The sequence below is a fragment of the Pelophylax lessonae genome (genome assembly GCF_965119305.1).
Source record: "Pelophylax lessonae genome assembly, chromosome: 9".
NCBI lineage: Eukaryota > Metazoa > Chordata > Amphibia > Anura > Ranidae > Pelophylax > Pelophylax lessonae.
Genome location: NC_138776.1, coordinates 24,272,256 through 24,295,660, shown reverse-complemented (window position 1 = coordinate 24,295,660; position 23,405 = coordinate 24,272,256). Strand labels below are relative to the sequence as shown.

The following is a 23,405-nucleotide window of genomic DNA, read 5'->3' as shown; positions in this document are numbered from 1 at the left end:
GATAACTACTCCCCGGTTCCTTGGACATCCACCTCATAACTACTCCCCGGTTCCTTGGACATCCACCTCATAACTACTCCCCGGTTCCTTGGACATCCACCTCCTAACTACTCCCCTGTTCCGTTGACATCCACCTCATAACTACTCCCCGGTTCCTTGGACATCCACCTCATAACTACTCCCCTGTTCCGTTGACATCCACCTCATAACTACTCCCCGGTTCCGTTGACATCCACCTCATAACTACTCCCCGGTTCCGTTGAAATCCACCTCATAACTACTCCCCGGTTCCGTTGACATCCACCTCATAGCTACTCCCCGGTTCCATTGACATCCACCTCCTAACTACTCCCCGGTTCCTTGGACATCCACCTCATTCCTATTCCCTCAGTTCCTTTGACAATGCTAAAATTGTATTTGTTCCTGCCAATAAAGCATACTTAAATTTGAAGGAAACTGTGAGAATACACAAATCTAAAGCCCTGAGATGATATTTGGGGTGGATGTTCAAAATTCAGATGAGACTGACAGACTTTCACTTACAGGCTGGCCATGTAAAAATGGCATTCACCCCAGAAGGAATTTTACCTTCAGAAGTACCATACCGGAAGCTCCAGGGTGTACTTACTTTAGGCGGTGTAGGTCAGCATGGGCGGAGTAGAGCTTGTTTTTAAAGCGCTCCGTTAAAGTGGTCCACGGCATTCTGCAGTAATCCTAGGGGAGGAGGCCAGAAGGAACAGATTAAGAGATTGCACACTCCCCAGAATCTGCTCACCAAGTAATTTCTAAAGCCCTTACCTTGGCAGCTTTGGAGAACTTCTGACTGTCGTAAATTCCACCCATACGCAGCACGTCCTCTGTGCAGTAAAAGAACTCGGAAAACCCATAGAACTCGCTATTGGAGAAGTCAATCACTGGCTGGTACACTCCATTCAGATAGGCCTGAGAGTCGTTTGATTTGGCCAATAGCGGTTCGAGTAGCTGCCGGCAGCTCTCCCAATCCCCTTTCCCCTGAATATGGAAGTCCAGGTTCTGTCGCTGGAGCTGGTCTTTGTGCCCAACGGGCAAACAGGGGTCCAAAAATGGAGTGTTGGAGTTCATACCAGTCTGATCTTTTGAAATCCTAAAAGAAGAATGCTTTGTAAGCAAAATATCTAAAGAACCACAAATATAGACAAGCAGGACATATAAAGGGTTCTTCATTTACAAACATTTGTTACATACACCAATAATTCACATCACCACAGGTCAATACTATATCCACACCACATGCGGTCCAGTAAGTTTTTTTTTCCTGAATCAAAAATGGCATGGTAGGTAGGTTATATGGTTTCCAATGGCATAGTAAAAAAAATAAATAAATAAAACATGCTGCATTTTTCCTGGACTGTACTGGAACACATCTAAACGCACCAAAACGCACTGGAACACATGTCCTTATTTATGGTTAAGGGCCAGTTGACACCATAGAAGCGCAGTCCAGATGCATTCCAGATGCTTTTCTGTATGCGTGTAAATGAATAAAAAAAGCGCACGTAGGAAGGCGCTTCTATGGCCCTTAACCTTAAATAAGGACATGGGGATGGCAATCCAAGAGCGCTAAAGAAGCCAGGGCAAGAAGCTCTGGAAAAAAGCACGTACAGAGCTGATGGCCGCCAAGCAGTGGTCTGCTTGGTGAGGAGGAAGAGGAGGGCCATCCTGAAGTTTGTGGCCCCAGGGAGTGAGCCATTGAGAGCCACTGAGAAGGCTCCAGGAAGTGGAGGATTTGAGTGATGAGGAGGAGGAGCAGGAGGCCACTTCTCCTCGTGCCCATTGTAAATACTTTGACTGTGTTCTGTGCCCTTGGTCATACTTGGAGATCTGCAATTTTTTGGGGGTTTTCTTTTATGTTGTTGTTTATGTAGCTTCAGCCACGGTGGACAGAAGGGAGGGGGGGGGGGGGGGGAGGAGGAAAAGGAGGAAGCAGCAGGCCAGCCCTCAACAGAGAATGCCCCTCTGGAGCCCATTCAGTAGACCTATATTCACCCAGGCTGGAGAAGGAGGAAGAAGAGGACGACGAGGAGGAGGACGAGGAGGAAGAAAATGGCCAGGGCATCCCCCCCCCCCCCCCCCCCCCCAAGGCCAATCCCCAGAAATATCAGCCAGCCAAGAGGGCAGTCCAAGGGGGGAGCCTGACTCACCAGCCCACTTTAGGAGGAGGAGGAGGGCATTAAAAACACACATGCAGACAAGTATCTGGAACACATGCAGACTGCGTTCCTATGGTGTGAACTGACCCTAAATCCAGATAGAAGGGAAAAACTGTCAGTTTTAAGGGCCCGTTCACACCATAGAAACAGTCCAAATGCTTTTCTGTATGCACGTTTTTGATGCGTTCCAGTGCGTTTTTGATGCAGTCCAGTACATATTCCCCCTCTTTTTTCCTTATCCCTGGACATGGGTGTGCCAGTGTATTCTTGCTGCTTTTTTTGGTGTGTTCTACTGCGTTTTTGATACGTTTTACTGTGTTCCAGTGCAGGAAAAAAGCAGCATTTCCTACTTTTTTTATGGAACTGGAACGTACCTCAACTGACCGCACTGGTGTGAACTATGCCATTGAAAACAATTTAATCTACTATCCATGCGTCCAAAAAAAATGCACTGGACTGCATGTGGTGGGAACTGGCCCTAAAAGTTCTTCTGCTGAAGTGTTGGAGACAAAATAGAAGAGGTCACACCAATAAAGTGGAGAACTCCCAATTCTTTGCCCACTAAACTGCACAAAGTGTTATTCTGCCCTTCAGAGAGTTGCAGGTTAAAGCCAAGAACTATGAACATATCGGGGGAACCCGATCCTACCTTACCCAGGACTCTGGGCCTATTAAACTGATATTAACCACTTGCAGACCAGGCTTTTTCTGGCACGGTTTACAAGTTTAAATCCGTAATTTTTGCTAGGAAATACTTATAACCCCTAAACATTATACAATTTTTTTTTTTTTAAAGCAGAGACCCTAGGGAATAAAATGGTGTCACAATTTTTTATGTCGCACTGTATTTGCACAGCAGTTTTGCAAACGCAATTTTTTTTTTGGAAAAAAATAAAATACACTTTAACCATTTCCAGCCCAGGCCAAATCTGGCATTCCTCTCCACGTAAAAAATGGATTTTTGTAAAATCTTACCGTAAAATCCTTTTCTCTTAGCTCATCGACAGATGTAGTCCTCGGTGATACACCACCTTCGGGTTATGTTACCTCCGCAGGAGCAGGACTAGACAGGAAATTAAAAAGCTCTGGCCACACCCTAGGGGCAGTCCCAGAGGGTATATCCTCTCTCTCTCTGCCTCAGCAAATCAGTTATGTGAAAAAGCAGTCTTTAGAGATTTAACCCAACCCAACTCAAAAAACAGAGGGGCGGGGACTACGTCTGTCAATGAGCTAAGAGAAAAGGATTTTACGGTAAGATCTTACAAAAATCCATTTTTCTCTAGCGCTCATCGACAGACGTAGTCCTCGGTGATACACCACCTTCGGGACGTCCCAGAGCAGTATCACAACTGAGGGGTGGGAAAATGGAAATCAAATCCCAATCTAGAAGGCCCAACCGGTGCCAACTAGAAGTTTACAATGCTCATCCTTAATGATGAGACTCAACAAAAAAATTTTCAAACAGAAAAAAAAAACCCTCGAGGTAGACCACCGGTCTCCTCAAATTGCGGCCTGCAAAACCTTGCGGCCAAATGAGGCATCCGCCGATGCCGTCACATCAATTTTATAGAATTTTGTAAAGGTATGTACCGACGACCAGGTGGCCGCCTTACATACCTGGACCACTGACGCCTGATGGCGAAAGGCCCAGGAAGTACTGAGCGCTCGAGTGGAGTGCGCCCTAACAGGGAACGGAGGACTCTGACCCTTAATAGAATAAGCCTGTACCACCGTCTGTCTAATCCATTTGGCAATGGTCGCGGCAGATGCAGGCAAACCCTTTCTGGGGCCATCCGTGATCACAAAAAGTGAATCCGTCTTACGGAATGATTCCGTAGCTTTCAGGTATACCCTGATTGCCCGAACCACATCTAAGGAATGCAACGCATGTTCCCGATGATGCTTGGGCTGAGGACACAAGGAAGGTAGTACAATATCTTCATTCAGATGAAAATCTGAAACCACCTTAGGAAGAAAAGATGGCTTAGGATGAAGTACTACCTTATCCCTATGAATCACTAGGTATGGGGACTGGCATGATAATGCAGCCAGTTCTGACACCCTGCGAGCAGAAGTAATAGCCACCAAGAAGGCCACCTTCTGGGATAAAGTAAGCAAGGGAATCTCCCTGATGTTTTCAAAAGGAGGTTTCTGTAAAACCGACAAAACCAAATTAAGATCCCAGGGCGGTAAGGGCGCGCGGACTGGAGGAGCCAGGTGCCGCACTCCCTGGATGAAATTCCGCACCAAGGATTTGGTAGCTAACGGCTTCTGAAAGAAGATTGCTAATGCTGAAACTTGACCCTTGATGGTGCTCAAGGCTAGCTTCTGCTCAACCCCTTGTTGCAAAAAGGCCAATATTCGAGACACCGAATAGGTACGTGGAGGAAATCCTAAAGATTCGCACCACGCAATATAAGTCTTCCATGTGTGATAATAGACTTTGCTGGAAGTCGCTTTCCTTGCTTTAATAAGGGTAGGAATGACTGAAGTAGACAAACCTCTGTCCTTCAGTACTTGGGTCTCAATGGCCAGGCCATTAAAACCAGCGACTGTAAAGCACGAAGGTAACTTGGTCCTTGAGACCACAGACACTCCCTGAGACGAAGTTCCCACGGAACGTCTGCGACTAGCATGTCCAAGTCGGCCAGGCCGGCTTGGGGAGGCCAGCCTAGAATTTCTAGGACCACTGGCGCTGATTGGATCTGAACCAGGCGTCCCTAGAGCTATCTGGCCCCGACCATCCGAGGAAGTCTGGTCGTTTTCTGTTTCCACACATTTATCAGATACCTGATAGTTATCAGGAAGGGTGATCTTTTCTGGTTGAACCTCAGGGACCGAAGTCACCCGACTAGAGGCTACTTGGCCTATCTGGTCAACCAGATCCGATTCCTGTGAGGTATCGGGACTAATCTTAGGAAAGGGTAAAGGAAAAGATCTATTCAGGGAACGGTAACTACCGCTTCCTGTACTTAAATGTTGGAAGGGAAGAATCGCACCGGTAGTAGTGGTTGATGCTCGATCTAATGTCCTGAATACCGGTGAAAACGTCCCCCCACCCTGAAACCGGGTGGGGGCGCACCTTCAGGCTGTGTACTCCTTTGCTTCGGGTTTGGCTGGGTTGGTCCTCTGCTTGTCCGACCAGCCCTTCTTGAATCCTCCTGGAGGAGTCTTGCCTTTCCCGCTAGTACCAGCCGGGCGCCCTTTATGGGCGGTAAAGAAAGGTCCTCGCTTGTTGCGAGGTCCCTTAGCTTTTGCAGCCTGTGGCAAGAAAGTACTCTTGCCCCCAGTGGCATCCTTAATGATTTCATCTAGGTTGGCCCCAAATAGACGATTCCCCTGAAAAGGGAGATTGGTCAAGGTCTTTTTAGAACCTAGGTCAGCTGACCAGCATTTTAACCACAGCACACGTCTGAGGATCACTGCTAACTTAGATGCATGCCCTAATAAGGGAGTTGTGTCCAAGGCTGCGTCACAGATAAACCGTAGCCCTTGTATGATCTGTTCCATCAAATCAGATGTCTCCTGGGGAATATCTTTTCCCCTAAGATCTTGGCGTACCATTTTCGCCCATTCCGTAAGTGTCTGGGAAACTAGACCAATAACAATTACTGGTCTAAATGCTGACCCTATCAGAGAAAAGATAGTGCGGGACTCCGCTTCTATCTTTCGATCCTTAAAGGACGAAGTGTCCTCCACTGGAATAACCGTGGCTTTATTCAGCCTGGAAATAGGCGGATCCACGACTGGTGGTACCGTCCATTTCTTAATGATGGATTCCTCAAACGGATAGCGTCTAGCAATACGCTTGGAAATCGTAAAGGTACGTTTAGAATGTTCCCATTCTCCTTTAATCTGATTACCAAAACATTTAGGTACCGGAAAAGCCTTCGCCATCTTGATGGGCTTATTAGTACCGAAAGGCCTCTCTGTTTCAGTTGCCTCTGCCGGTAAAGCCTCAAGTTTTAAGGTTTCCTGCACTGCCACAACTAGTGCGTCCACCAATGCTTCTTCCTGAATTATAGCAGGAGAAGAAGCGTCCTCCTCACTGTCTGAGGGGGCTTTACCTGGGATAACAGCCCTTGCAGAGGGACCTGCAACTGCAGTGACCATCTCTGAATCTGAGTCAGAGGTGTCAGATAGTATAGGGGTAGGCGGGGGTCGCTTCCTTGACCCCCGTCCCTGACAGGCCGCCTCCACCCGAGCCACCATAGACTCCAAAATTGCTGTAAATGACTCTATACTCTGTGCACCGGCGGGTCCCGAGGCCCCCTCGAGGGAAACAGGTGGGGGAATATGTGTGGCAGGGTCCATGATAACTCCAGTTACTTCCTGGATAATATAATTCAAAAGAAAAAAACTTTTTTTTTTTTTTTCTGACCCCCAGCGCCACAAAAAGCCCCTTAGTGTTACCTGCTAGGGATCCCTATCGATCGAGAGAGAGAGAGAGATAGACCCCCAGGCTCACCACTTGATGCTCAGAGTTAAACTGCAACAGCTTACAGCGCTGTCTTGACAAACAGGAAGTCTTTTGGCTGGCTGCCCAGGAAGAAGGGAGGCGGCTCCGCCCCTCTGCACGCCTTCCGGCGCCTCCCCCAAGCTCCACGAGGTGTAGGATCACCTCAAACATGGCCGCCCCAATGCTGGAGACACGAGGCTACGCCAAAATGGCGGCTCGTGCGATCCAGCAAAAAAAATGGCGGCGGCCTGTGCTGACTAGCGGTGTGCTGCAGGCACACAACACTCTCTCTGCATGGGGATATGGCGTGTCTGGCGGTACCGGCCCTGGCGGACCGCATGGCCGTTCGGGAGGCCTGCTAATAGCTGGAGATCTGATTTGGAAGGCAGTCTACATGTCCGTGGCTTCTGACTGGTAGGTAGCTTATACTTAACCCATAAGATTCCCAGAATGCCACAGATTACATCTTTAAAACATGTATACAATAGATTGTTAGCTCCCAAACCAAGCCTCCTGGCTTTTTGCACACATAAAATCACACTCAAAGTAGGAGGATTTGTGACATGTTATAGGATAGAAAGAACTCTTTCTTACCATACAGAGAGGGGCCCGCGTTCACCACAAAACCCGTCAGGGAAAAAGGGGGAACATACTACTCACCATACCGGAACCAGGCGGGCACCAACTCCTGACAGTACCCCTCTCCACCGGGGCGGGAGGGCTGTCGACCGATACGGACGCCGTGACTCATGGTCTTTGGCGTTTCAGCGAGACGTTTAACTCGCGGGTTCAGTCCTTTTAATGGGACTTTGTCGCGGCCGACCCAGCGCGGAGCTATGGCCTGCACGCGCTCGTAGGCTGAACTGGGGTGACCACCGGATCTCAACATCCAGCCCGTCGCCCAGTTCAGCTTTCTTGCTTGAAGATCTCACAGGAACACTGGAGAAAAAAAGCTGTCTAAAAATCCTTTTAGAAAAAAATTCTTGCCAGGACCTAAGATCCCAGCAAGGTATCTAGGTCCTTACTCCTAACTAGACAGAAAATAACTGATTTGCTGAGGCAGAGAGAGAGAGGATATACCCTCTGGGACTGCCCCTAGGGTGTGGCCAGAGCTTTTTAATTTCCTGTCTAGTCCTGCTCCTGCGGAGGTAACATAACCCGAAGGTGGTGTATCACCGAGGACTACGTCTGTCGATGAGCGCTAGAGAAATATTTTTTTTTTTTTTTTTTTGCAGGAAAGTTACAGGTATGCTTAAAGGATAAGTTCACCCCCCCTTTTTTTTTTTATTTGATATAAAAAATAAAATGTGTGCGTTTATAAGTTATAATATATATATATATATATATATATATATATATATATATATATATATATATATATATATATATATATATATATATATATATATATATACATACACACACACACACACACATACACACACACACACATATACACATACATATATATATAAAAAGATTACATACATACACGTTTGGGGGGGTTCTGAGTAACTTTCCAGCAAAAAAATTATTATAATTTTTTTTGCTGGAAAGTAACTCAGAACCCCCCAAACGTGTGTGTGTATATGTATATGTATTGTGTATGTATGTATGTATGTATGTATGTATGTATGTATGTATGTATGTATGTATGTATGTATTATATACATATATATACATACATACATACATATATATACATACATACATACATATATATACATACATACATACATATATATACATACATACATACATACATACATATACATACATACATATACATACATACATATACATACATACATACATACATACATACATACATACATACATACATACATACACATACATACACACATACATATACATATACACACACACACATATACACACCTCTTCTAATAACCCCGGCCACTACAAGCATTTGACAGGCTGGATGGGGTTGAATATCTTATTACCCTACCAACTCATTTGTCAGTACAAGTATACAAGCACAGGAAGGGCATACATACTCCATGCATACACCCCCCCCCTCCCCCATCATCACATGTCTCACCTGTTTTTTGCCATAGTATCATTGAAAACCAGGTCTTCATAGCGCTGCCGAGCAAAGTTCCCCCCGAAGCCCATGAAGGTGGTGACGAAGACCCGGTAGACGTGATCCGTATGTTGCAGATCACACCCCAAGTTGAATTCAGCCAACATCTGTTTGGCGGTTTCCTCCTGGAAGACAAGAGATGACATTTCCTGGATATCTGAACCATTTTTTCTGTTCCGATACAAATATTTTTGTCCAATTATCTGTGAGGTGAGCGGATACGTACATGCTCTGCAGACGGGAACGTCATGGTTTTCGGCACCTCATAGGCGATCTGCAGGGAGCCGCCACCCATGTCTATAATGCCGACCGTTCTCTTACGGATGATGGCTTCCTCCTGGGTACCTATTGTCACAGCAACCACGGCATCTTCATCTAAAGAACCCAACAATCCGCTTACTGGATGTACAGAGGAAGGTTCTAAGTAGATCAGACATATACTATATTGTCAAAAGTATTGGGACGCCTGCCTTTACACACACATACATACATACACACACATGAACTTTAATGGCATCCCAGTCTTAGTCCGTAGGGTTCAATATTGAGTTGGCCCACCCTTTGCAGGTTTAGGAGTGTGTCTATGGGAATGTTTGACCATTCTTCCAGAAGTACATTTGTGAGGTCAGGCACTGATGTTGAAGAGTAGGCCTGGCTCGCAGTCTCTGCTCTAATTAATCCCAAAGGTGTTCTATCGGGTTGAGGTCAGGACTCTGTGCAGGCCAGTCAAGTTCCTCCACCCCAAACTCTTTATGGACCTTGCTTTGTGCACTGGTCCAAACCATTTGGTGGAGGGGGGGGGGGGATTATGGTGTGGGGTTGTTTTTCAGGGGCTGGATTGGCCCCTTAGTTCCAGGAAAGGGAACTCTTAAGGCTATATAAAAAACGGAATTTTTGTAAAATCTTACCTGTAAAATTCCTTTCTCTGAGTCCTCCGACAGTCGCCGCCTCTTCATATTCGTCACATATGGGGTATTAGACTTTGCTCCGAAGGAGTAGCTAGGCAACAGAATATGTTAACAATAAAGCTTTAACATATCCCACCCTCAAGGGGTGGTCCCCTCAGTCAATACCCTCCTACTTCCTGCAACCATATCTCAGTTTTAGTGGAATAGCAGTAGAGTATACATTCAAACCCCAAAAGAGGGGCGGGGGCGGCGACTGTCGGAGGACTCAGAGAAAGGAATTTTACAGGTAAGATTTTACAAAAATTCCGTTTTCTCTTACGTCCTCCGACAGTCGCCGCCTCTTCATATTTGTCACATATGGGGACGTCCCAAAGCAGTGCAAACATGAGGGGTGGGAAACGCATCCGCGCCGAAAGGCAACGCAGTCTCCACATCAAAGAAAGGAACCTTACCAAAGGAAGGAAACCAGCTGGGCAACAGCAAAAATAAGTGCTCAACAGGAGCAACAACCCAGTAAAAGACAAAAAAAAAACCAGGGGATACAAAAGATATCCCAACAGCCAGGAGTCCCCAACAAGGGACCCTAGGGAACAGCCGCACTAAGAACCTTGCGGCCAAAGGAAGCATCCGCCGATGCCTGAACATCTACTTTGTAGAATTTTGTGAAAGTGTGCACGGTCGACCAAGACGCCGCCTTACACACCTGGGCTACAGAAGCCCCATGACGGCAGGCCCAAGACGTACTCAGTGATCTAGTAGAGTGCGCCTTCACAGGCACAGGGGGAACCTTCCCCTGCAAGGCATAGGCCTGTTCAATGGTCTGCCTGATCCATTTGGCGATGGTAGAGGCCGAAGCCGCCATGCCCTTCCGAGGACCCTCTGGAAGAACAAACAAGGAGTCCGTCTTACGAAAAGACTCAGTCGATTTAAGGTAAACCCTAATCGCCCGAACAACATCCAGAGAGTGCAATCTCACCTCCTTTGGATGTTTAGGCTTCGTGCACAACGAAGGCAAAACAATATCCTCGTTAAGATGAAATTCCGAAACTCGTTTTGGCAGAAAAGAAGGATTAGGTCGCAAGACCACCTTATCCAAATGAACAACCAGGTACGGAGACTTGCAGGACAAAGCCGCCAGTTCCGACACTCTGCGAGCCGAAGTGATCGCCACCAAAAAGGCGACCTTTTTGGACAACAGAGACAACGAGATCTCCCTGATCTGTTCAAAAGGAGCACGTTGTAACACAGATAGAACTAGATTCAAGTCCCAGGGGGGCAAAGGATCCCTCCTAGGAGGAACCAGATGCCGCACACCCTGAATAAAAGTGCCAACCAAGGAGTTGGAAGCCACGGGACGTTGAAACAGAACGGCCAGCGCAGACACCTGACCCTTTATCGTGGCCAGCGCCAAACGCTGATCGACACCCGTCTGAAGGAAAGACAGCACACGGGAAACCGAGTACGTGCGGGGTGAAAACCCCCTGGACTCACACCAGGCAAAATAGGCCTTCCAAGTACGGTAATAAACCTTTCCCGAGGAAGACTTCCTCGCGTTGATCAAGGTATGAACGACCTCTGGAGAGAGACCCTTCTCCTTCAGGACCTCGGTCTCAACAGCCAGGCCGTCAAAGCCAGCGACTGTAAAGCAGGATGGTAAATCGGTCCTTGAGACAGTAGATCGTCTCGAAGAGGCAGACACCAGGGGGCGTCGACCGCCAGATTCACGAGGTCTGCGTACCAGGACCGGCGAGGCCAGTCCGGTGCCACAAGAATCACCGTGCTGCGTTCCGAGTGTAACCTGCGAAGGAACCTGGACAGCAACTGAATCGGTGGAAAAGCGTACATCAGCCTGTACTGATGCCACGGGGCCACCAACGCGTCTGACGCGTCTGCCCGAGGGTCGCGCGTCCTTGCCACGAACCTCTTCACCTTGTAGTGAAGGCGAGACGCGAACAGGTCCACATCTGGAAGACCCCACTTCGCGCACAACATCTGGAAGACAGCCGGATGGAGAGACCATTCCCCCTGATCCAGGGTCTGGCGACTCAGATAGTCCGCCTGCCAGTTCTCCACTCCCGGAATGTGAACCGCCGTTATCGCCGGGACATGAGTCTCGGCCCAAGACAGAATGTCGGCCACTTCTCGAGCCGCTCGGGCACTCCTGGTGCCCCCTTGGTGGTTGATGTAGGCCACCGCCGTGGCATTGTCCGTCTGCACCCGAACCGGGCAGCCCTGCAGCCGGTCCGTCCAGCGATGAAGACAGAGCCTTATTGCACGTAATTCCAGAATGTTGATCGGGAGGGAAGACTCCCCCTCCGACCAAGTCCCCTGGGCGGACAGAACGCCCAGAACACCACCCCAGCCCGACAGGCTGGCATCCGTAGTGATTATCGTCCACGAGATCGGACGAAACGACTTGCCCCCGGACACCAACGGGGACTGTAGCCACCACAGAAGGTTTTCCCTGGTGCGATGACTCAACGAGATCTGAAGATCCAGAGATTGAGGTCGCCCGTCCCACTTGGACAGGATCTCCGCCTGGAGACCCCGCGTGTGAAACTGAGCGAAAGGAATCGCCTCGAAGGCCGAGACCATCAATCCCAGACATCTCATACACGTCCGCAGAGACGAGTGTGGAACGTCCCTGAGGGACCTGACTTCCTCCCGAAGAGTCCTGAGTTTGTCTTCCGGCAGGAAGACCTTCGCCTGCACCGAGTCCAGTATCATTCCCAGATAGGGAAGACGAACCGACGGACTCAGTGTCGACTTTGGAACATTTACCGTCCAACCGAACTCCTGCAGAGTTCGCATTGTGACAGACAGGTCCTTCTCCAGACCCTGACTGGTCGCAGACCGAATCAGAATGTCGTCCAGATACCCCAGGACAGAAATGCCCTGGGCCCTCAATAATGCCAGAACCGGTGCAAGCACCTTGGTGAAGACCCGCGGAGCCGATGCGAGCCCAAAGGGCAACGCCACGAACTGGTAGTGATCCTCCGCAATGGCAAATCGAAGGTATCTCTGATGCCCCTCGAATATGGGGATGTGAAGGTACGCATCCTTCAAATCGATGGAGGCCATGAATTCCCCCGAAACCAGGGCAGCCACCACCGAGCGCAGGGATTCCATGCGGAACTTGCGAACCCGCACAGAGCGGTTCAGAGCCTTCAAGTCCAGAATCGGACGAACCTTGCCCTCCTTCCTGGGCACGGTGAACAGATTGGAATAAAACCCCCGAAATCTGTCCCGATGAGACACCGGAACCACCACACCCTGAGCCCTCAGGTCCCGCACCGCCAGGTGCAGATCCCGCAGGCGCTCTGGAGACAGTTGTAGATTTGAGGGTAAAAACCTGCTCTCCGGCCGAGAGAGAAACTCGATCTTGTAACCAGATCGAACGATTTCCAGAACCCATCTGTCCCGCACACGGGCCAACCAGGGCTGAAGAAAACCGAGCAAGCGTCCCCCCACCCCAAAACTGGGTGAGGGCGCCCCTTCAGGCCGAACTGTTATGGGCCGCAGGTCCGGATTGGCCGGACTTCTGTTTCCCAGACCAGGGCTTCTTCTGAGAGCCTTGGCCTTTGAACGGTTTGCCCTTGTAGTGCGGCCGAAAGGCACGAAAGGACCCCTGAGGGGGCCGAAAATTCGCATGCTTCTTCCCAGAAGCCCCCTTAGCCTTGGGGAAATGGGGCAAGAGAGTGCTCTTACCCCCGGTGATCCCCTTAATCAATACATCCAGGGACTCCCCAAAAAGGCGAGACCCATCATAAGGCAGATTGGCTAAGGTTTTACGTGAAGATTGGTCCACCGACCAACATTTCAACCAAACCAGGCGGCGAGACAACACCGCCACGCTGTGCACACGTGCAGCCAACGGAATCAGGTCCAGGTCCGCATCACACAGATACATGACACCCTGGTGGATCTGATCCACCATATCCAGGGTCACCGCCGAGGCCGAATCGGCCACTAGGACACGCCTAAGCATCTGCGTCCAACTTGCGATCGCCTGGGCCGCCATGAGAGAAGCAAACAGAGCCTTAAGCATAGAACCCGTAACAGAATAAGTATGACGGGCAAGAGACTCCAGTCTCCTATCCGTGGCATCACGGAAAACAGGGGAACCCTCTGCAGGAATCGCAGTGGCTTTGTTCAAAACCGCAATGGCATGATCCACTGGCGGAGGCACACACCACCGTTCATCAGTGGCAGGCGAGAAAGGATAACGCAGCTTGAATTTACTTGGTACCGCAAAAGGTTTGCGCAGATCGCGCCATTGATCCTTAACAGCGCGCTGAAAATCAGCATTGCAGGGAAAAACCTGCGGCGTCCTGCGTTTTCTCTGCGTCCCATAAGCCGCCAAGGCAGCGGGGGGACACACTTCGTCCTGCAAACGCAGCGTTTGCTTAATGGAAGCAATCAACTCATCCATGATTGCAAGCTCTTCAGGCGAGCCAGGGGGAGAATTATCGACCCCCTCAACTTCAGCCTCCACCTCAGACCCCACTAGATCAAGAGAGGAGCGGGACCCCGATAAGGGGGTCCCTGCCAGAACAGCCCCATCACCTTCACCCTCAGAATCAGAGGACAGAGCAACTCTGGGCCGTTTAGTAGATTGAGCAGCCACCAGCATTTGCACCTGGGCAGCAAGGCCAGCCACAATAGTGGCTAAATCCCCCCCTGGGGGGGAAACAGCGGTCCCCTGGCTTTCCACCAATACTGTGGGAAACTTGCCCTCCTGAGAATCCATTGCCCCTGTATGCCAGACAACCAAGGGTTAACTGCCCCCTTTCAGCAAGCGCGGCAAGCGCAGCCCACCGCACCACACTCAGGCACAATGAGACCCCCACAGGGAATATACAGACTGAATACAGGCAATGGAAAACAGGAATAGAAGGATAAAACCTGAGGAGACCCCGCTGCTGCTGCTGCCTCGATCGGTGTTCCAGGAAAGAGGAGGTGATGCTGCCAGGGCGCTCTATGTAAGCCTATGGAGGCTACAAGAAAATGGCCGCCGTGCATGTAAACCATGCGGCCGGAGCGGGCGCCGGTAAAATGGCGTCGTTTGGCGCCGAAATCGCCGCTCCACAGTGCATAAAAACACACACAATTTTATCCCATTATATGGATACATGTTAGATCGCCGCAGCGATCGCTGTATATGCCCCAACATGCCATTAAAAACATGCCCCACAGCACACAGCTTCCCACACTGCCCAGCCTGACACACACAGTGTCACACAGCTCCCCCCCCCCCTTGCAGCCCACAGCATGCAGCCGAGAGATAGGGAGACAAGCAGTGTGAATAAAGGCAGGTTACACAGTCCCAGACTGAGACCCCCCCCAGACAGACAGGTCCCCACATAGATACACTTACCTCACATGGCGTGGGGAACCCGCACAGGCGAACAAGCCGCTGCACATGAGGCAGGGAGAGTCGCAATTCAAGACGCACACAATGGCGGTTAAGAAACCGCACAGCGTCCGGTGAGGTAGCCACCTCACCAATCATCCCTGCACCGAACAGGGATGGGTCGTTCACCGTGCCAGGAGCGTTACCTGGCTGAACGCTCGATGGCAGACTGGGAAGCCACTGACCCACGACCTGCGATCAGGGGGATCAGCCCGAGACCCAGTCCGCATGATCCTCTTCGTCCGAAGAACTAACTAATGCTGACAAAAATAACAGCTAAGTAAAGGTAGAGAGAAAACTCAAAAGATTAAAAAGAAGTCCCAGCACAGAGAGAGCCAGCCACTCCTGACAAGCTAGACATTAAAACTGAGATATGGTTGCAGGAAGTAGGAGGGTATTGACTGAGGGGACCACCCCTTGAGGGTGGGATATGTTAAAGCTTTATTGTTAACATATTCTGTTGCCTAGCTACTCCTTCGGAGCAAAGTCTAATACCCCATATGTGACGAATATGAAGAGGCGGCGACTGTCGGAGGACGTAAGAGAAAATGGGTTTTGGCGCTGCTCTATGTGCAAAATAATACCCATTAATTTGATCACCAGATATCAAAAACTAAACACATATTGTGCAAAATACTTAACATTTTGTGCAAATGATACAATACTTAATAAAGTGCAAGTGCTAAATAAAAATTCCCAAATGAAGGGACCATACAATTCCACTAGAACCATTAATCTGTAGAATTGTACATAAACCGTAAGGGAATTCAAAGTGATCAGTTCTTTAAGTGAACAGTCCATAGGTAATATGTAGTATTCCATTGGTTAGTCCCACGTTCCAACCCTCCTTGCTAATTCGAATGGTGGTATTAATAAAAAGGAGCGATGCTTGGTGATGTTACGACCAGGGGGGTTGTGCAATAACATGCAGTGTGCCCGGTGTCTCAACTTGTTACAAATGTACCAACCCCCACACACCCCTGATCCCCCATCTTGGCAGCAAACGGGGGATCTTCTCCCCCCACTCGCTGCCACAATCTAAAGAAAAAAAAAAAAAAAAAACAGTAGTGAAAAGTTCTGTGAACAAAGGGACTACAACTACCGACATCCAAGCAGTCAGCTTGTAGTTCTCAACAAAGTACCAGGGTGCTCTTGGGTGCTGTGGTAGTCCATTGACTACTCACCAATAGCAGTTACCGATACCCATCGCCTTGTAATAGTAGGTAGAGGGTTGTTTTGGGAGGGAGTTGTGGGAGGCTGGAATGAGGGGAGGGCAGGGTAAGTCAGGGCAGGGTGGGGGGGTTGATTAGGAGGGGAAGGGCTAAGCGAGGGCAGGGCTGGAGTAGGAGGGCTAAGCGAGGGCAGGGCTGGAGTAGGAGGGCTAAGCGAGGGCAGGGCTGGAGTAGGAGGGCTAAGCGAGGGCAGGGCTGGAGTAGGAGGGCTAAGCGAGGGCAGGGCTGGAGTAGGAGGGCTAGGCGAGGGCAGGGCTGGAGTAGGAGGGCTAGGCGAGGGCAGGGCTGGAGTAGGAGGGCTAAGCGAGGGCAGGGCTGGAGTAGGAGGGCTAAGCGAGGGCAGGGTGGGGGAGTGGAGAAGGAGGGTAAGTGAGGGCAGGGTGGGGAGGGGTAGGTGGGTAAGTGAGGGCAGAGTGGGGACACTGCACCCAAACTCTTCTTTGCTTTTTGTCACCAGACCCCCATTTTGCCCTCTCTGATAGTACAGGATAGTCCTAGATACAGGAGGACAACAACAATCACAGCTGAGTGTACACCAGCTACTTACCCAGCATTCAGTGGAGAGTCTCTCTCCCTGTGTCCAGCACTGCTCAGGGTACATAGCAGCAGTTGGAGGAGTGTTTTGAAAATGCCACGCGGGAAGCCTGGAGGAAGTGCACTGCCTGCCACCCATAGCAACGGTTCTTCACCCGTCCCTTCCAGCAAATTGGGCACACCCCCAATCTCAAACTCCAATTGTGACAGTGGCTCAACAGGTGGGGTGGAGGAAGGGTGCCGCTCCCCACCTCCTGTGATATTACGATTGGAGGTAGCAGTCGTTGGTCAAACAATTGTACTGGATCCATACTAATCCAATCTGTGCTGCTGAGAGTGGGGAGCGGTACCTGTCAGTACACCCAGTGCTGCAGAGGACACGCAGCACCAGCCAGTCCAGGCCTGGTGACAGCTGGCGGGTGGGGAGGGAAAGCCCGCAGAAAGCCGGCGGTTGTTAAAGGACGCGGCGGCCCCGCTCCTTAACCAGTAATTGCCGACATTCTTTTCTTTACTATTCAGCTGTTAGTGGGGAAATCCCCCTCTAGGGGGAGACAGCTACTCACCATACCAGGAACCAGGTGGGCACCGCTGCAGACAGAACCTCCTCTACATCAAAATGGGGGGGCTGTTGGTCAGGAGGAATGCTGAGACTCGGGCCGAGACCCGATCGTATGCAACCTTGTGAGGCGTTTAACTCGCAGGCAAGCCCCTGTTTCGGTAGGGCGATGCCACGGTCGACCTAGCACGGAGCTGATGGTCTGCGCACGCTCGCTGGCCAGACTGGGGTGACCACTGGATCTAGATTATCTATAATCTTAGATTACAAAATTGCCAGGACCAGAGATCCCAGCAATGAAATAGGTCCTTACTCCTGACTAGGCAGTCATGTAGAGGACAGTATAACCCAATGGTCATGAAGATCAGGAGCTGTGGCCATCAATGAATGAAAGAAATGTGTTTTTGGTGATAAATTAGTAGTGCCAAGGGTTACATTACGGTTAGGTTTAGGGTAGGCATTGGGATAGGAAGTCAAAGCCCCGTGTTCTGCTGCTGGAAACAAAAATGGAGAACCTGCACTTCCTGTTCTGTTCAGTGGGGAATCTAGGCTTGTACTCCGCCCACTCCTACACTCCGCCCACTCCTACACTCCACCCACCTCAGTTATAAAAACTGCCAAGGTGTCCTAGAGGAGTAATTACGGAATATACGTGTAAATCTGATGAATTACTGACTCACCATCTATGTCATGATCAAACCGTCCAAGAACAGAATTTATACTGATCCACGCATAGACACCTACAAAACAAAAACACAACACACTTTACATTTTGTATAACTAACAGAAATCATACAAAAGCTGCCCAGGGTTGGGACCTTCATACCATCAGGTCTTCTTCACACCAGCAGACAGGTGTCACATGACCACAATGTGTGGCAAGGATGTGACGTGACAGCACAAAATATGGTACAACATGGCAATGAATGTCCATAACAAAGTGTGCTGGGATGCTGTTCAGAATGAACAATACTGCATCACTCCAAGACATGTACTGAACATTGCTGCACCTTATTGTAATTCCACAGAGCAAAATTGGCCCCAAACAAAGAAAGTTTTACTTTAGCCACCTAGAACTCACATCTATACCGTGCCCACTCCTATGCTGCTATATTGAGCCCGCTCCTATACTCCTATAATGCGCCCACACTCCTATCCTCTTATACTGTGCCACCACTCCTATACTGCGACCACTCCCATACCCATTATACTGCGCCACCACTCCTGTAACCCTATACTGTGCCACTACTCCTATGCTGCAACCACTCCCATACCCCTATACTGCGCAACCACTCCTGTACCCCTATACCGCGCCACCACTCCTGTGCTGCAACCACTCCAATACTCCCCTATATTGCACTCACTTCTATACTGAGCCAATTCCTATACTCCTATGCTGCAACCACTCCAATTCCCCCCTATACTGAACCCACTTCTATACTGAGCCCATTCCTATACTCCTATGCTGCAACCACTCCCATACCCCCTATACTGAACCCACTTCTATACTGAGCCCATTCCTATACTCCTATGCTGCAACCACTCCAATTCCCCCCTATACTGCACCCACTTCTATACTGCTATACTGAGCCCATTCCTATACTCCTATGCTGCAACCACTCCCATACCCCCTATACTGCTATACTAAGCCCATTCCTATACTCCAATGCTGCAACCACTCCCATACCCCCTATACTGCACCCACTTCTATACTGCTTTACTGAGCCCATTCCTATACTCCAATGCTGCAACCACTCCCATACCCCCTATACTGAGCCCATTCCTATACTCCTATGCTGCAACCACTCCAATTCCCCCCTATAATGAGCCCATTACTATACTCCTATGCTGCAACCACTCCCATACCCCCTATACTGCACCCACTGCTATACTGAGCCCATTCCTATACTGCAACCACTCCCATACCCCCTATACTGCACCCACTTCTATACTGAGCCCATTCCTATACTCCTATGCTGCAACCACTCCAATTCCCCCCTATACTGCACTCACTTCTATACTGCTATACTGAGCCCATTACTATACTCCTATGCTGCAACCACTCCCATACCCCCTATACTGCTATACTAAGCCCATTCCTATACTCCAATGCTGCAACCACTCCCATACCCCTAATACTGCACCCACTTCTATACTGCTTTACTGAGCCCATTCCTATAATCCTATGCTGCAACCACTCCAAGTCCCCCCTATACTGAGCCCATTACTATACTCCTATGCTGCAACTACTCCCATACCCCCTATACTGCACCCACTTCTATACTGAGCCCATTCCTATACTCCAATGCTGCAACCACTCCCATACCCCCTATACTGAGCCCATTCCAATACACCTATGCTGCAAAAACTCCCATACCCCCTTCACTGCGCCCATTTCTATACTGCTATACTGAACCCATTCCTATACTCCAATGCTGCACCCCCCCCCCCCCTCCCACTGTGCCCATGACCCTCATTGCTAGGAATGGTTGTCAGAGGAGGGGCTCTCATAAATTCTGAATCAATTCTGCAAACTTTCCTGGAATCACATCTAACATCACTTTATATCAGAGCACCCAGACCCGAGTCTCCCCCCCCTTTGAGTTCTGCCAATTACTGAAAGAGTGCAGAGTTCTAGAAAGACCACTCTTCAACTTCCGGGTCCCGCTGCCACCATTATTTTAGTACATTATAACCAACCAGGGACCAACAACTGTCAGGTAAAGCAGAACTAAACTCTGACCATGTTCTAATCTCTGGATTGGAGGGACAGTGGTAATACTCCTCCAAATTCCATGATGATCTGCCAAAGGACCAGGTGGCTTGGCTGCCAGATGATCACAAATGAAGGTGCAGACCAAAAACTACTCCTCTCCCCTAAAATGCTAAAGAAAGAAATTTTTTTTTTACAACGCACGTACAAAACAACGCACGTACACCCACTTCATGTCCCGCTCTTCCCAACCAAACCAGAGTCTCTGAGCAATGGACCATCACCACGGCAGAGCTCCTTCAACATCCACATGTCCCCTTCCCTGGGGATGTGTGGGGGGACTGCGGAGGTTGTGATGGAGGTACACGAGGACAGTGTGGCAAACACTTATTTCAATCTCTGTTGGCATGAACCTTTATCACTGTACCTTCTTGTTTTCCAGAGATGACCTCAGCATGGGCCTCGGAGAACAGAAAGTCAAAATCCTGAGGAACGTCCTTCACCAGATCCTGAAGGATGGCTGCCTGCTGACTGAAGGGTGCACAACATTAATGCCGGTTCTGCAAACCTACCAAACCCAAAATATTATACAACAGAATCGCTAACATTGACCAATAACTAGGCAAACTATCAATAGCAGAGTTAGCGTTCCCTACAACATTTCCTTCCATACCTACAGAATCTGGTTTAGACACAATGATGGTTGTAGGAAGCTCTCACCTCTCTGGTAGAACTCTCATGCCGGCCGTACAGAGAACGTATAGCGGGGTCTCCTTGTGCTTCGTCTTTGGAATGAAGGATGCAGCATAACTCAGAAGTGGGTGGAGGTAATCGCTGGCCTTTTCCGGTGTCTGTGAGACGGTGGAGATACCTGCATACAGCAAATAACAGCTATTAGTATCAGAAGGTTCAACAAGCATCGACTTTAGGCATCTGTGCTCAACGAGAAAAAGCCAGATCCATTTTACAGTGTACGGTGCGGACTATCAGGCCGATAAACTGTTGACAGTTGCGGGCCTTAAAAATGCAAAACAATACTGATAAACCCCACCACCAGCTCTGCTGCGCCCCCAGCTCAGCTGCCCTTTAAACCCCAAGTCCACAGCATAATCAATGCCATTTTTCCATCTGTTCATAGAACAGTCTCTAGGTGGCAGCAGATACCCATCAATGATAATCCTACAAAATAAATCCGTAACGTAGGGTTTCCCATTCTCCACAAAATAATCTTCAGCTAATACAGGCTTTTAGAAGCACTGTAAGTGAAAAAAGACATAAGAACATATAAAAATGGATTTTTGTAAAATCTTACCGTAAAATCCTTTTCTCTTAGCTCATCGACAGACGTAGTCCTCGGTGATACACCACCTTCGGGTTATGTTACCTCCGCAGGAGCAGGACTAGACAGGAAATTAAAAAGCTCTGGCCACACCCTAGGGGCAGTCCCAGAGGGTATATCCTCTCTCTCTCTGCCTCAGCAAATCAGTTATGTGAAAAAGCAGTGCTTAGAGAATTTAACCCAACCCAACTCCAAAACAGAGGGGCGGGGACTACGTCTGTCGATGAGCTAAGAGAAAAGGATTTTACGGTAAGATTTTACAAAAATCCATTTTTCTCTAGCGCTCATCGACAGACGTAGTCCTCGGTGATACACCACCTTCGGGACGTCCCAGAGCAGTATCACAACTGAGGGGTGGGAAAATGGAAATCAAATCCCAATCTAGAAGGCCCAACCGGTGCCAATTAGAGGTTTACAATGCTCATCCTTAATGATGAGACTCAACAAAAAAATTTTTCAAACATAAAAAAACCCTCGAGGTAGACCACCGGTCTCCTCAAATTGCGGCCTGCAAAACCTTGCGGCCAAATGAGGCATCCGCCGATGCCGTCACATCAATTTTATAGAATTTTGTAAAGGTATGTACCGACGACCAGGTGGCCGCCTTACATACCTGGACCACTGACGCCTGATGGCGAAAGGCCCAGGAAGTACTGAGCGCTCGAGTGGAGTGCGCCCTAACAGGGAACGGAGGACTCTGACCCTTAATAGAATAAGCCTGTACCACCGTCTGTCTAATCCATTTGGCAATGGTCGCGGCAGATGCAGGCAAACCCTTTCTGGGGCCATCCGTGATCACAAAAAGTGAATCCGTCTTACGGAATGATTCCGTAGCTTTCAGGTATACCCTGATTGCCCGAACCACATCTAAGGAATGCAACGCATGTTCCCGATGATGCTTGGGCTGAGGACACAAGGAAGGTAGTACAATATCTTCATTCAGATGAAAATCTGAAACCACCTTAGGAAGAAAAGATGGCTTAGGATGAAGTACTACCTTATCCCTATGAATCACTAGGTATGGGGACTGGCATGATAATGCAGCCAGTTCTGACACCCTGCGAGCAGAAGTAATAGCCACCAAGAAGACCACCTTCTGGGATAAAGTAAGCAAGGGAATCTCCCTGATGTTTTCAAAGGGAGGTTTCTGTAGAACCGACAAAACCAAATTAAGATCCCAGGGCGGTAAGGGCGCGCGGACTGGAGGAGCCAGGTGCCGCACTCCCTGGATGAAATTCCGCACCAAGGATTTGGTAGCTAAAGGTTTCTGAAAGAAGATTGCTAATGCTGAAACTTGACCCTTGATGGTGCTCAAGGCTAGCTTCTGCTCAACCCCTTGTTGCAAAAAGGCCAATATTCGAGACACCGAATAGGTACGTGGAGGAAATCCTAAAGATTCGCACCACGCAATATAAGTCTTCCATGTGTGATAATAGACTTTGCTGGAAGTCGCTTTCCTTGCTTTAATAAGGGTAGGAATGACAGAAGTAGACAAACCTCTGTCCTTCAGTACTTGGGTCTCAATGGCCAGGCCATTAAAACCAGCGACTGTAAAGCACGAAGGTAAATAGGTCCTTGAGACTACAGACACTCCCTGAGACGAAGTTCCCACGGAACGTCTGCGACTAACCTGTCCAAGTCGGCCAGGCCGGCTTGAAGAGGCCAGCCTAGAATTTCTAGGACCACTGGCGCTGATTGGATCTGAACCAGGCGTCCCTAGAGGTATCTGGCCCCGACCATCCGAGAAAGTCTGGTCGTTTTCTGTTCCCACACATTTATCAGATACCTGATAGTTATCAGGCAAGGTGATCTTTTCTGGTTGAACCTCAGGGACCGAAGTCACCCGACTAGAGGCTACTTGGCCTATCTGGTCAATCAGATCCGATTCCTGTGAGGTATCGGGACTAATCTTAGGAAAAGGTAAAGGAAAAGATCTATACAGGGAACGGTAACTACCG

The 23,405-nt window shown here is 49.2% G+C and overlaps 1 protein-coding gene across 1 annotated transcript in view; it reads right to left on the bottom strand.

Moving 5' to 3' along the window:
• The window catches only part of ENTPD7 (ectonucleoside triphosphate diphosphohydrolase 7), a gene marked incomplete at its 5' end in the record, with an annotated part of 61,434 nt that overhangs the window by 5,616 nt on the left and 32,413 nt on the right, over positions 1-23,405 (bottom strand). The window contains 7 exons of the mRNA XM_082268795.1: positions 629-714; positions 799-1,123; positions 8,711-8,877; positions 8,979-9,127; positions 18,076-18,135; positions 20,536-20,639; positions 20,829-20,979. Of these exons, the coding sequence (XP_082124921.1) occupies positions 629-714; positions 799-1,123; positions 8,711-8,877; positions 8,979-9,127; positions 18,076-18,135; positions 20,536-20,639; positions 20,829-20,979 (1,042 nt within the window). The remainder of the gene's footprint in view (positions 1-628; positions 715-798; positions 1,124-8,710; positions 8,878-8,978; positions 9,128-18,075; positions 18,136-20,535; positions 20,640-20,828; positions 20,980-23,405) is intronic.